Raw genomic sequence first — 12481 nt, forward strand, 5'->3', positions numbered from 1 at the left:
TCCCGAAACAAAACTGCACCACCAGCATGTTGAAGTGCTTAGATGTATCAGCATAAATGCACGATGCCTAATAGTATCTAGAAAGAAAATAAATCCTAATATCGACAGGTGAAATAATCTTGCAGACAAATACCGAGGAGGAAGGGAATTCAGATGGATGTTTTCCCTTCTGTTCCCCCCGCTCCCACTACAGATATGTGAAGAGAAACAACGGGGGACAAGGGTCTCAAGGCCAACAACCTGTACAGCGCACTGACAAGGACAACACAACGTATAGACTGCCAGTAGTAGCATCTCTCGCTCCCCTGCAAAGCACCCATCGCCCTCCTCTTTCCTGAATCCCAGCGGCGGCACAACCAGCTGACTGATCAACTCGGTTTTGATCAGGCGAGCAACGGTGCCGACGATTCGCTGCCGTTCCATTTCCTGCTGTAGTAAGCGTACAGCACCAGCTGCATTGCTCCCAGGATGACTCCAATGACATTGGGGAGCTGAAACCAAAATCAGAACTCAAAATTTGGTCAGATCCATGAAGACATACACTGTCGTCAGTTCATGAAAGCGATAAGCTGAAACGAGGATCGATCGAGCGCTCACGTATATGAAGAAGTCGCGCAGCAGGAGGCCGTACATTGCGAAGGAGGCGCTCATCAGGAAGGTGGAGAGAGACAGGTAGAAGGGCATGAACTCCACGCACTCGGTCCGGATCACCAAACCCTGAACAACCAGCACGCAGAATCCGTGAGAGTGATGATCACACTGCGGTTTCGTCCAGCAGCAGCGTTAGACGGGGAAGAGATGAATCGAGCGCTCAGCTTGGGGAACCGTACCATGACGGCGAGTGGGGAGGCAAACATGGAGATCAGAGACGCCATGCTCACGCTGCCGACGAACAGCTGCCGGGCCGGCTGGTCGAAGAAGGCGATGCTCGCGTGCGCGATGATCGCGAACACGAAGGCTTCGAGCGCCAGGAGCCCCATGATCTTGAGCTGCGGATCGGAAGGGGCGGGGAACGAACAGGTCATCGCTTCGTGTGGAATGGAGAAGGAAACAGCTTTCAAAGACAGAACTGTTCAGCCCATTTTTACTGGGGGTCATACGCAGTCTTTCTGAACTGGAGTAGTTGGTTCAGCCCAGGGCGGCTAGGAATTTACTTACCCGTGTGCTCCGGCTGTCGGCGTAGAAGACGAAGAGCGAAATGTAGGCGAGCTGGAACAGCGCGCCGGTGCCGTTGACGGTGGCGACGAGGGCCCTGCCGCCGTCGGAGACCCAGGGGAGGCCGTACCAGAGGCAGATGCAGCAGTTGAGGAGGGAGAGCAGGTAGGGCAGCCCATCGAACCGCTCCGTCGACTTGGCCTTCACCACCCTCTTGAACGTCGGCCTGGCACGCGCCAAGAGAACAGCGACGCCACGCCACGGTCAGGCCAAGGAGGGAAAGCAGCAGCGCAGCAGGAGGGGAGAAAACAGAGAGGAATCGGACAGACTCAGTATGGTAGCTTACACCGGCGACAGGAAGAGGGCGAGCGCGAAGATGTTGCCTGCAATGGCGACCGAAACCGAAGAACTTCAGAACAACTGAGAATTACGGAAGCAGAGGCGCGAGGAAGGAGAGAGGAGATTACCAGCAAGGCCGGCGGCGAAGCAGGAGATATCATACAGGGAGCTCATGAATGCGCCTCCTTCCGTCCTCTGCTTTCCCCCACCAGCTCAGCTCTCCTCGTGCTAAAAATCTGGGGCTCTCATATAGGTAGCGGGAACGGGGTGTGAGCGACACCAACAACACTGCAACCACCCATTGAATTGTCGGGTTTAAATCAGTGATCAAAACGGAAGCCTGCTGGGGTGGTCCTGCGAATATCCCCCTCTGGCCTCTGGCCTTGTGGTGAGGGGTTTTCAAGTATCTCCCTCGCTCTGCTCCACGAACCCACAGTTACATCTCGTGAATCTCAACAAGAAAATCTCAAGATTATCATTTTTTTTCGATAAGGGAAACTTTGCCACGGTTACCGCACGGCCAGAATTTTGTCTTTCTTGTCACACAAGATGCAACTGCTGGTCACTGCGTGGCTGGCAAAAGTGTTTCTCTGCGTACAGACGAGTGTTTCTCTGGCAGGTGAAAATTTCACCGCGGATTAATCACTTGGCAAATTTGGGAGGAAAAAATGAGCTGCCAGCTGTCGTTTAGTGAGACTGAGATGGGGATATTCTTCGTCGTCTTCCTCCCCGACGTTCAAAATCCACGTGGTGGACGGGGACCGGCCAGGTCGCTTTACGACGAGCTCGTGGCCGTGAGCCGCCCCCGCGAAGGCTGGGCGGCCACACCGCTTGCTCCGGCCAGTTCAGCGCGCGCCCTTCTCCCCGTTCGCGGATGCAGGCGCCCTGCGCGGCCACAAACGCTTCGCGGGAACGAAGGGCCGAGCGGGCGGGGCGCGCTATTATGGCGTTGGTGCCGTGCCGCGTCAGCTCCTTAAACGACCCGGAGCGGAGGAGGAGAAAAAAAAAATCTGAGACGGGGAAATGCCATTCGTCTTTTCCTTTTTCTCTGACTGGACGTCTGGACGAGCATTTCCCTGTCAGCCCACTAAGGCCTTCTCAATCACTCGGTCGGCAAATCTCTTGCTCTCTTCCGTTTCCTCTATCACGGAAAGCGGTTCAGCTCAGTTTCCGAACTGACAAAGTAATTCAGTAAAATAACAGGCAGCCTGGCTGACATTCAGGAGTGGGCTCCGCAAAGAACATCTCAAATTGTTTGAACAAATATACTCCTTACAAGTGACAACCATGAGAGGTAGGGGGCATAGCGGATGATGCCCCAGGGAAATAAGTATAAAAGCAGAAACAACAAAATTTCTTTACTCCAACTCTTATGCTACATGACCAGGACCTAGACGACACTAGACAAGGCGGGGAAGAGGAGCTCGGTATGCCCAGGGAATCAACAATATTAACCACAACCAGGAGGGTGTAACTTTGCACAGACGCGGAAATGCAGGGATGGGGGCAAGTAGAAACATCAGCTCGATGTTATTCGGAATCCTTCTGCTTCATCATTCATGTGACTATTCAACCAAATCTAGTTACAACTGACCATAAGCTTTGAACCGAACAATGTATTTTCTGTCTTCTCGACTTCCAAGTTCAAACCCTGTATCAAGGAAAGAAAAAGAGCGTTAAAGCAAATACTTAAATACTAGTAGCCGTATGACAGAAATGACAAACATATCTTCTATTTCATCATCACGACGAGGAAAAATAAATTGCCTAATGTTTAGCCATTATTCATTATTTTGTAATATGTAAGAAACAGCAGAGCTGCTTAAAACATACCAGCTCAAAAACAAAACCATATTTGACCAGGACTGGCAGTATTCATTTTCAATGAATTGTTGTTCATGTGCCCATTGGCATACATAATACTAAATAAGTAAAATATATAATGCATTCCAAGCATTCAGTTAATATAGTAAAATATATAGAATGCAACATGGACAGGTTCAGGCCTCAGAGGAAATCAGCCAAGCATTATGATTTATGAGTACCACAATTGCAGTTATCATGTAGCAGGTGCCATATTACAGAAAAGTAGTTTGGTAGGTATCCTTTTACATTAAGTCCAGAGTAGAATTGCTGTCATGTACAGTCTAACTAATGACTTAAAGAGACGATCTCCAGCTGTTTGGGGATGCACATGTCTGTTTTTACCAAACTAACAGAAAATAAACAAGTCAAAGAAACCCTAATACAAAACGTGGAAATCATTTTCATACACATAATATGACTGTCCTCTAGTAGGGTGTAAATTTGGTGCTTTAACATGGATATTGTACTCAAGTCAAATAAATGGTGTTGTCAACTTTTCATGATCACTACCAGCAAGGTCAGATACTTTCCTTTCCTCAACAGTTTATCACCATTAAGAAAACACCTTTCATGAAAAGGACACGGCAAGAAATGAACTTCTAGCTTCCCAACAGATTATATCCCCAAAAAAAGTCACTACGGGCATATAAAGTACGGGTGTTTTGGCATCTCAAGTCAAATACACAAAATGATCCAAACTATATGCCTAGATATCTTCCCATTAAAATCACCATCTCCGAGCAGGATTTCAAAAGTAACCAATGAAAAGGCACTCAGGGTCGATAACACAGGCTTCAAATTGCGAGAACAAACAAATCCACAGATAAATCCATCGCCTCAGAGGCATTATTTGATATATTGGAACTTCCTTAGATCAAATGATGATTATCTAAATGCATCCCCTAATCTGGTGCAATCAGCTCTCTATCTTCACCTTGCACTCCACAGCTAAATAGAGAGGCAAAATAGTTGATCTGAACAATCTGTTTAATAAATTTTCTGGTCTTTAATCACTGCCTCTAACTGGGTAGAGTATATTATCTACTGAAAACACAGTGAGTGAAGTGAAGAATAGAATCAAGTAGGCTAGAATGCGCAGACACATGGTAATTAAGGGCCACGCTTAGTAGATCAAACCAGAAGCTAAGCAAATAAATTTAATTGCTACCTTCACAAATGACATCCAACAGTAATGATAAGAATGTCAGTATGTAACAAGTCGACAGGTCGTGCATTAAACAATGTGTGGGAAATACAAACCTACAGCTCATGCCCCAAACAAAGGTTCACCCTAATAGAAGTGTTTGTTAAGTACCCTCAAATGCAGCATCCTTTCGCCTTTTTATAGATTTCTTAGAAGTTAGAAAGTGCAGGTTAAATTTTATTTCCATCTAACTTACAGTGATGTCAAACAGCACATCCAAGACCTCACCAATTAAACTATGCAAGGAACTAAGATATGCACCTCATGTTTCGAATGCTTAACCAGCGCCATACTTCACCAACACCACATTCATTGATAATGATTACAGAATGCTTAGACATTGAAATTCGATGCCATTCAGATTTAACATAGCATTATTAAAGAAAAACACAATCATGAGACAGAGAACCGTCTCACCTTCATCTATCTCCCTGAACCAGAAAATACATCAAAAAGCCCACAGCAATTCCACCATGTTGCCCTCTGACTTGAAGCAGCCACTGCTACTACAGGTCCACGTGCCACCTACAACAAACACAACCCACCAAATCAGAACCCGCAGCTTCAAAGCTTAGGGGAATAACCGACCGAACTAAAACCACATAAATCATTTACCTCTGTAGTATGCACATCAACAGCCTCCCGAGACCGCGGCACCTCAGTGGAGTCCTTGGCCACCACATTTCCACCCTTAGCTTCAGGTTCCTGCACCACGACATTGGCACCATCACCCTTCACCTCTGGTTCCTGTACCAGAGGCGTCTCCTCGAGCACCACCACTTCATCAACCTTTGGCTCAGGTTCCTGCACCGGATGCACCTTGGCCACCTCCCTCTTCACCTCTGGTACCTCCACCTCATGTGCCTCTGGCTCCTGCACCACGGATTCCTCGGCCACCACCACATCCTTTACCTCCGGTTCCTGCACCGCCGCATCCACCTTGCCCTCGCGTTCCTGCCCAGCTGTTTCCGGCGGAAACGCGTCCACCATAACCTCCTCCCCGGCCTCGACGGCGTGCTCCACGGGCACCTCGTCCGCGGCGGCCTTCCTCTCCTCCTCGTCCGCCTCCGACGCGGCGGCCCTGGGCGTCACCATCTCCTCGGAGCTCTCCATCGAGTCCTCGCTCGCATCCACTGCGCCAACCCACACACAAACACCGCGTCAGAATCCATCATACATATAGCGCAAGGAAAGGAGCAAGGAAAGCGCGAACAGCCCGTAAAGGCGGCGGCCGGTGGGAACGCGGTGGCGGTGGGGGGTGGCCGCGGCGCCAGCGAATGCCACCCTCGCCGCACGCGAAAAGGCGATTCCCCGCCGCGCTGGTGCCGTAAAGCGGGGTCGCGCGGATCTGCCCCGGCTTAAAGACGCGGGGGGAGGTTTAGGTGCCGTTCGTACCGCGGGAAACCTTGGGTGGGATCCGCAGGTGGTGGCCGCCGTCGAGGCGGCTGGAGGCGTTGTTGTCGTCGCTGCCGTTCCCGTGGCCGTTGTTGGCGCTGGTGTTGTTGCCGCCATCGTCGGGGTGGCCCTGCTGCTGCTGCTTCTTGAGCTTGGCGCGCTTCTTGGCGCCCTTCGGCATGGCGGAGAGGGATTTCGATTTGATAGGGGGCGGCGCGGCGCGGAGGTGGGGAGGGAGGCTGCGGGGGCAGAGCGATGGGAGGAAGAGGAAGGGGGGTGGGGGGGGGGGGGGGCGATTTGTTTTGATATGGAGGGAGTGGGGCGGATCGGCTCAATTTTGTTAGGTTTACCCAGACACGCAGCCTCCCAGGGCACATTTACTGCGTTGGAACAAGAGTTTAAAAAATTACCATCTTTTAAAGAAAACTATGTCAGGACCATGTTGTACATGTGTGCAACTTTTTTATTTTATTTTGCAAACCGACATTTCTACGGTGAATATCTCGCCATAATATTAATATAAATTTTCATCCATGATCCAAATCAATTTCGAGCTTCAAATCTAAAAGATAGTGATGATAATCTTAGGGTAAATTAGAAGGGGTGATTTTAGATAAATTGAACGAGATATCTTTACGTTCCTTGCCAAGACATTCGAATATGGAAGAGATTTCATACACATCCTTCAAGTGTCTATACGCAATCTTTAAAATAAAGGTGTTTGTATGCTTGCGGCTAGCCTAATGGACCGACTTTCCCTGTAATTTTTTTAATTTGAAATAGGCGTGTGAGCTTCATGTATCTTACCTCATCGTTGATTGTTTCTTATTTACGATGAGTTGTCCCATACTAGAAGTGCATGCTGGAGTTTTTATAAAAACAGTATTATCCAGACTGTGATTAAATTAAATTAATCCAGACTGTGATCAAATCAAATTATTAGAAGTGCATGCTGGAGTTTTTTCTCGCTACGACAACGTGGATGAACAAAACGGAACCCGACCAAACCGGAAACAAAACTCATGCAACTGCAGCGACCTATAGGTTGGAACTTTGCCCCTGTAGCATACCTGGCTACTCCAAAAGCCACACGCTCCTGTCGAAGAAGAAACAAAGCAGGAAAGATCAAGGCTACACCCAGCCAAACCTACACGTTTGCGGGCAAAAGACAATCTGGTAACGGCGCAACGCATCATTAACTCCGGGGGTTTTCCGCTAGCAAGTAGCAAGTCCTCCTCCGTGCATGCCGCGTTTTGGTTTGTTCGTGGGACGCGGAGCGGACGCCGGCAGCGGACCGACGGAGAGACCCTCCCTTCCACCCCCCACCCCCGCCTCCGCCGGACATCGGCTCCAGTCCCGTCCTAGGAGCGCTGTTTCCGGGCTGGAGTTGAACTCGTGAGCCCCCTCATTCTCCAGGCGTCCGCGGAGCGGAGCGTGCTCCTGCTGCTGCTGGCACCCATCATGGCCTAGCTAGCATACGTGCCAACTCGGCGTCGGAGCGACACAGGTTCTGTGCACAGAAGATCTCGAGGCCCTTGTGCCGCCTGGGAATCCATTCGGAACAATTTGTGCCGCGGCCGGAGGTCAGGCCTGGTTGTCCCATCGGGCCTCCTGGGAACCCACGCGTCGTGCTCGGTGTGGCTGGCCCGCGCCGGTAGTACACTACCACGCGGGCGCACGGTGTCCAGTCGTCCAGGGACTCCGCTGTCAGCGCGCAGTGGCATGAGGGCGTCGTCTTGGAAGCGTCGTGCACTGGCTGTCTGATGGGGTGGGGGAAGAGGATTTAGCCGGAGGCGTCGTCGCAACACGTCGCGATCCTGCGTCCTGGTTTCTTGAGTCCATGATTGCATCCCCACCGATCGCTTGAGGTTTAGCATACCAGACCATTGGTACTGAACTGACCTTTTTTTTTTTACAAAAGCCACACATTCCTGACATGTTTCTTTTTTCACCGGATGTAGCGTCGGAAAGGTCTACAGTACTATTATTCTCCGTAACAAACAGCAAGCAGTAGGTCGACTTGCCAGCCAGCTTGAAAACCAAACAAAATGTGTTTGTTCAAAGGGTCCCAGAGCACACCATGTTTCGTACCTGGCACTGGCTATTTTAAAATCAGGCATCCGTTCATCATGATCCGAGTATAAAGATTCCTTTAGTTTTCAAAAACTGGATTCCGTCTCGCGCCGGTTGTGAGATCTGCCGGCCGGTGCGGTACGATCGGCGCCCAGGTGCCGTTTGAATTCGCTCCATGCGACAACACTGCCACGCCGCATGTGGACGGCGGGCACATGGCAGCACGCGCGGAAAACGCCGCGCCTGGTCAACAAGCCAATTTCTTTTTGAAACGAGCAAGCCAAAATTCAGATCAGCACAACTAATAGGGCTCGCGAAATAGTTTTTTCTTTTTTTAAAAAAAATAGAGTTCAAATATTCGAGATGCGCCTGGACGGACGAGGTGGCGTGCCCAGCAGCCTGCCGCGCCATGTCGCGGCGCCCGCGGTCTCGCGCCATCATGGAACGGATCAGACCGGACCTACGGGAATGCGCACGAACGCGACGTGAAGGGATTTCAGGGGACCTGAGAAGGGCTTTCTTTAAAAGTTTTTTTTTCCCGTTATTATGTGGGCGAGTCATAGCGTTCCGTTACCATCATTATTGTAGAAGAATTATATAAGGTCCTTTCTTCGAAACGCTCTGTGCCAAAGGCGAAAAGAGAAGGCAGCCTACGGCGCAAGAGAACCAGGAGGCCTTTTATAATAGGAAGATGAGGACGGCGGCTTGTTCTTTTCTTCGCCGGGCAACAAGCTCACCGGCTCGCTCCTTCGCGGTGTTCCTCGAGTTGGTGATGACGTTGGAGAGGTTCCACTACTTGGGCACAACGGAAAATAATTCGAACTGTCCTCCGGTACCGGTGTCAACTATGGGCCCATAGGTTTGAGGCCGGGTCTGCTGTTGGGTTGGGCCTGTAGAAGTGGGCCTATACAATGGCGTCGGCACATTTGAAGAAGCAATCAAATGAATATTCACCACATCATGACATTGATCAAATCAGCAAACAGCTACACGCAGCAATCGACGGAACCCAGCATTGGCACTGGGCACCCCCCACACATGGCGTACGTAATTAACACGCAGATACACGGACGCGCTGCCTCTCCATCCCGGAGGAAACCCACAGCAAACCGATGAAACCGATGCGTCAGTCACCTCAATTCTCAGGCGCCTCCGCTTCGTCTTCACCTCCCTCCGTGAATGGCGAGCAGGTAGAAGAGCTGCGTCGCCGACAGGATGATGGTGAAGGACTCCATGCAGACCTGCAACGTACACAAGATTCAGTTTCCTTGCAGGTTTATTCCACCAGGTATGCAGAGAGTAAGCTGCATATTTATTTGGCGATCGATCTTAATTCTTACGCACCAGCCTGGCATTCCTGCCGTGCAGCTCAATCTCCTTGACGGCCAGTCTGAAACAAAAAAGCAAGTTGCGCACAGCGAAAGGTCAGGAATCGTACCGGTCGCCATTGGACAAGGTGCTCGATTGACTCGTGCCTCCACGAACACGGTTGCTTGGTGCAAATTAAAATGTACGTACCCCATGGCGAGCAGGGTGAGCGTCCAGGCGATGAACCCGGAGGATGCCGCCGCCGGCAGGCTCTCGGAGCTCCAGGCGCGGACGTGGTGGAACCCCGCCAGCGCCGCGGCCGCGCCGACCACCCCGGCGATCACCGCGAAGATGACGAAGAACCCGGTCGCCGCGTTGCCGATGGGGAAGTAGATCGGGGAGAAGTGCGCCGGGAGCTGCAGCCCGGAGCCGATGAAGAAGCCGTAGTTGATGGCGTGGTTGATGGCCCAGCCGCCGACCGCCGCCACGATGACGTACATGCACAAGTTGAGCACCAGGAGGAGCCCGGCCACCGGCTTCAGACCCGCGTTCGCCATCGAAGAACCTAGCTTCTTGCTACTAGCTGATCGACTCGTCGACGGCCAACGAGCTCGACGGCTCCTATACTACTCACAACAATCTAGCTCGCGCTCTACGTATACTCTTTCTGCTGGCCTGATCAGGTAGCGTTCGCAGGCGCACCCTTTATATACACGCACCCACGAGCTAGCACACCACCGATGCAGAAACGACGCGAAATACCCAAATACTTTACCGGCGACGAGATAGCGAAGCAAGCTGGCCTGGCTAAGCAGCCCAAGCTAGCTTTTGTTCCTTGCTTCCATTGGCTGCACGACCAGCCGGCCGGCCGCTTGGGTTGCTCTGGGCTTTCGTGAGGGCTGTGGCAAACGTGATGCTCAAGGCAGGAATCTCAGCTGGCCCCGCGGCCGGGGGCCTTGCTTCCAGCTCGACCCGTCGACTGGCCTCCGGCCAGCTTATCCATCGCGGCCGGTCGACAGAGATTCTCTGCTCGTCTCATCTGGAAGCTTGGAAGAACTTTTGATTAGGATGGCGGCTGGAGCTGGCATGGCTAGCTCCCTCCGGCGTGCCGGACAGGTGCAGCCTTTTCCTCCGGGGCGGGCATGCATCGCCGGCGATCCCTTTCAGTTCGGCTCAGGGCGTCAGCCGGGCACTTTATTCCTTTACAGCAACAAGGAGGAGATCGCGGCGGCGACTTTGGCCATGGAATCCGTGGGGCGTGGGTGTTTGGGAGACGCTGGGGCACACGTCTCGGAGATGCGCCGAGTATTAGCAGATCCATGGTGAGGAGGATGCCGTGGTCTCGGTCGTCACAGATCACAGAATCGACGGTCGGATTGCCTCGCAGATCTACACGGCCTCTTGTTCTGTCCAAGAACAATCCTGCGTACGTGTGCGGCCCAAGCAAGGACGGCAGCCAATCCTGGTGGTGATTGGTGAAGGTAGGCATGGCATAGCAAGGGGATGCAGTGAAAACTGAAAGGTGTTATCGCTGGATTCTTCTGCCACTTAAAAAGGAATTTGATGTTGGCTGGCAAAAGTCCCCACCTGGCGATTGCTTTTCTGACCATAACAAATTAAAGCTGCCAAGCTAAAAAATTGGATGTTTAACACTAACTAGAAGTGTTAAATATAGATTAATTACAAAATCAATTGCATAAATGAAGTCTAATTCGTAAGATGAATGTATTAAGTCTAATTAGTCCATGATTTGATAATATTGTGCTACAGTAAATATGTGCTAATGATGGATTAGTTAGGCTTAATAGTTTCGTCTCATAAATTAGTCTCCATTTATGCAATTAGTTAAGTCATATTAGTTCCCTTAATTGGTATCCAAACATCCGATATGACATGAAAATAAGTCACTGCATCCAAACATCACCTAATATGGTGCTCTTTTTGGATCCAGAGCTTAGAAAAACGGCAAGAGTTCTTTTTGTCGGATTTGAGCGCCAGGTGTTTAGGCCCGGGCCGGCTCCTCTGTTCCTTTCGGTTCAGCCGCTCCATCAGATCACTTTCTCCAGCAGCTTGGTTTGAAGAGAATACAAAACTGCAATCGGAAACTGGTAGTCCTACGGCTGGCATGATGCTCGAGTTAATCATGAATTGTACATGGTTTTATTATTTTTTATGTATATTTTGGTTCCTAAGACTATTCTGGTATCAGCTGCAACATTCCAAGTAAGGAATGAACCGGAAAGGCAAGCTACAGTGATCTTTCGAAATTCGAATGTACCAGCGGCATTTCTTCCGTCGAAAGTCGAAACACACTGATTTTTCTTTGAGGGAATTTGCTCATTCTTTATTCACCAAACTCTGGATCAACATGATCTTGACCCAACCACGACAGTACAAAACTTGGGAGGGGATCAAACCAAACAGCTGGTTGATCCGGGTTCCTTACCAAACCAGAATGAGCTAGTTCATGAGCACTACGATTACAGGAACGTGGAACATGAGTAAACTTGAAGAGGAACAAAATGCAGCGCCAATAACTCCCGTATTTCCTTGATGATAACTCCAGCTGGTGCTCGGTCGAACGACGTGGACTGGATAGCTGTGATCAGTTTCGATGATGACTCGAAATATCCCAACATCCATTGCTGCCTTCAGCGCCATCAGGCAAGCTTCTCCTTCAGCTACAGTGCATCGTGCACCGCCTTTAATCGTCCAGAGCCTGCTAATATATCCTGTCCATCACTATCTCGCACCACAAACCCCCAAAGCTCCTGTCTTATCTTTATCCCGGAATGCACCATCGGAGTTGATCTTAAGAACATCAGGTGGTGGTGGTTTCCATCCCATTTGATTTCTATTCCTGGCGTTGTTGCCACCATCATCGCCTTTCTGCTGCTTGAAAATTTCCGATGAGAAGACCACAACCTTGCTAGCAATCTCTTCAACAGACGGCCCTCGTTCTCCCGCATTGGCCTTGTTTCTGCCCATCCACCAAGCCCATAACAGGCTGATCACCAACTTCTGCTTGTCTCTGTTCAGACATAGAATAGCCTGGACAACTTCCCTCGCCGAAGCAAGTGGAAGCAGATTCACTCGCACTTCCTCAAGGTTCAACTGTCTCCAGCACTTACGAACTTGTTT

The 12481-nt window shown here is 50.5% G+C and overlaps 3 protein-coding genes across 3 annotated transcripts; all 3 read right to left on the reverse strand.

Annotated features, from left to right (window-relative positions):
- On the reverse strand, window positions 1-1859 carry LOC112891863 (bidirectional sugar transporter SWEET2b-like). Its single transcript, XM_025958855.1, has 6 exons — window positions 1623-1859; window positions 1502-1538; window positions 1159-1381; window positions 831-989; window positions 598-717; window positions 1-491 (listed from the first exon to the last, which is right to left on the reverse strand). The coding sequence occupies exons 1-6, from the start codon at window positions 1666-1668 to the stop codon at window positions 384-386; spliced, it is 693 nt and encodes a 230-aa protein (XP_025814640.1). The 5' UTR covers window positions 1669-1859; the 3' UTR covers window positions 1-383.
- Window positions 1860-2720: 861 nt separating this feature from the next.
- Window positions 2721-6241, reverse strand: LOC112894698 (fibrous sheath CABYR-binding protein-like). Its single transcript, XM_025962483.1, has 4 exons — window positions 5960-6241; window positions 5180-5697; window positions 4982-5089; window positions 2721-3145 (listed from the first exon to the last, which is right to left on the reverse strand). The coding sequence occupies exons 1-3, from the start codon at window positions 6138-6140 to the stop codon at window positions 4988-4990; spliced, it is 801 nt and encodes a 266-aa protein (XP_025818268.1). The 5' UTR covers window positions 6141-6241; the 3' UTR covers window positions 2721-3145; window positions 4982-4987.
- Window positions 6242-8970: 2729 nt separating this feature from the next.
- Window positions 8971-10512, reverse strand: LOC112894461 (membrane protein PM19L-like). Its single transcript, XM_025962188.1, has 3 exons — window positions 9551-10512; window positions 9377-9422; window positions 8971-9273 (listed from the first exon to the last, which is right to left on the reverse strand). The coding sequence occupies exons 1-3, from the start codon at window positions 9895-9897 to the stop codon at window positions 9196-9198; spliced, it is 471 nt and encodes a 156-aa protein (XP_025817973.1). The 5' UTR covers window positions 9898-10512; the 3' UTR covers window positions 8971-9195.
- Between the last annotated feature and the right edge of the window lie 1969 nt (window positions 10513-12481).

Source organism: Panicum hallii, chromosome 5, assembly GCF_002211085.1.
Source record: "Panicum hallii strain FIL2 chromosome 5, PHallii_v3.1, whole genome shotgun sequence".
Classification (NCBI taxonomy): domain Eukaryota; kingdom Viridiplantae; phylum Streptophyta; class Magnoliopsida; order Poales; family Poaceae; genus Panicum; species Panicum hallii.

Bases quoted from the DNA above. Each gene is read 5' to 3' on its own strand.
- LOC112891863 (XM_025958855.1), bottom strand. From the start codon at position 1,668: ATGAGCTCCCTGTATGATATCTCCTGCTTCGCCGCCGGCCTTGCTG. The intron at 990-1,158 runs GTAAGTAAATTC...TCCGATCCGCAG, and splicing joins CCGACAGCCGGAGCACACGG to CTCAAGATCATGGGGCTCCT. The intron at 492-597 runs GTGAGCGCTCGA...TTTTGGTTTCAG, and splicing joins TGCGCGACTTCTTCATATAC to CTCCCCAATGTCATTGGAGT.
- LOC112894698 (XM_025962483.1), bottom strand. From the start codon at position 6,140: ATGCCGAAGGGCGCCAAGAAGCGCGCCAAGCTCAAGAAGCAGCAGCAG. The intron at 5,698-5,959 runs GTACGAACGGCA...GGGTTGGCGCAG, and splicing joins CCCACCCAAGGTTTCCCGCG to TGGATGCGAGCGAGGACTCG. The intron at 5,090-5,179 runs GTAAATGATTTA...TGTTTGTTGTAG, and splicing joins TTGATGTGCATACTACAGAG to GTGGCACGTGGACCTGTAGT.
- LOC112894461 (XM_025962188.1), bottom strand. From the start codon at position 9,897: ATGGCGAACGCGGGTCTGAAGCCGGTGGCCGGGCTCCTCCTGGTGCTC. The intron at 9,423-9,550 runs GTACGTACATTT...TTTTTGTTTCAG, and splicing joins CTCACCCTGCTCGCCATGGG to ACTGGCCGTCAAGGAGATTG. The intron at 9,274-9,376 runs GTGCGTAAGAAT...TGTACGTTGCAG, and splicing joins ACGGCAGGAATGCCAGGCTG to GTCTGCATGGAGTCCTTCAC.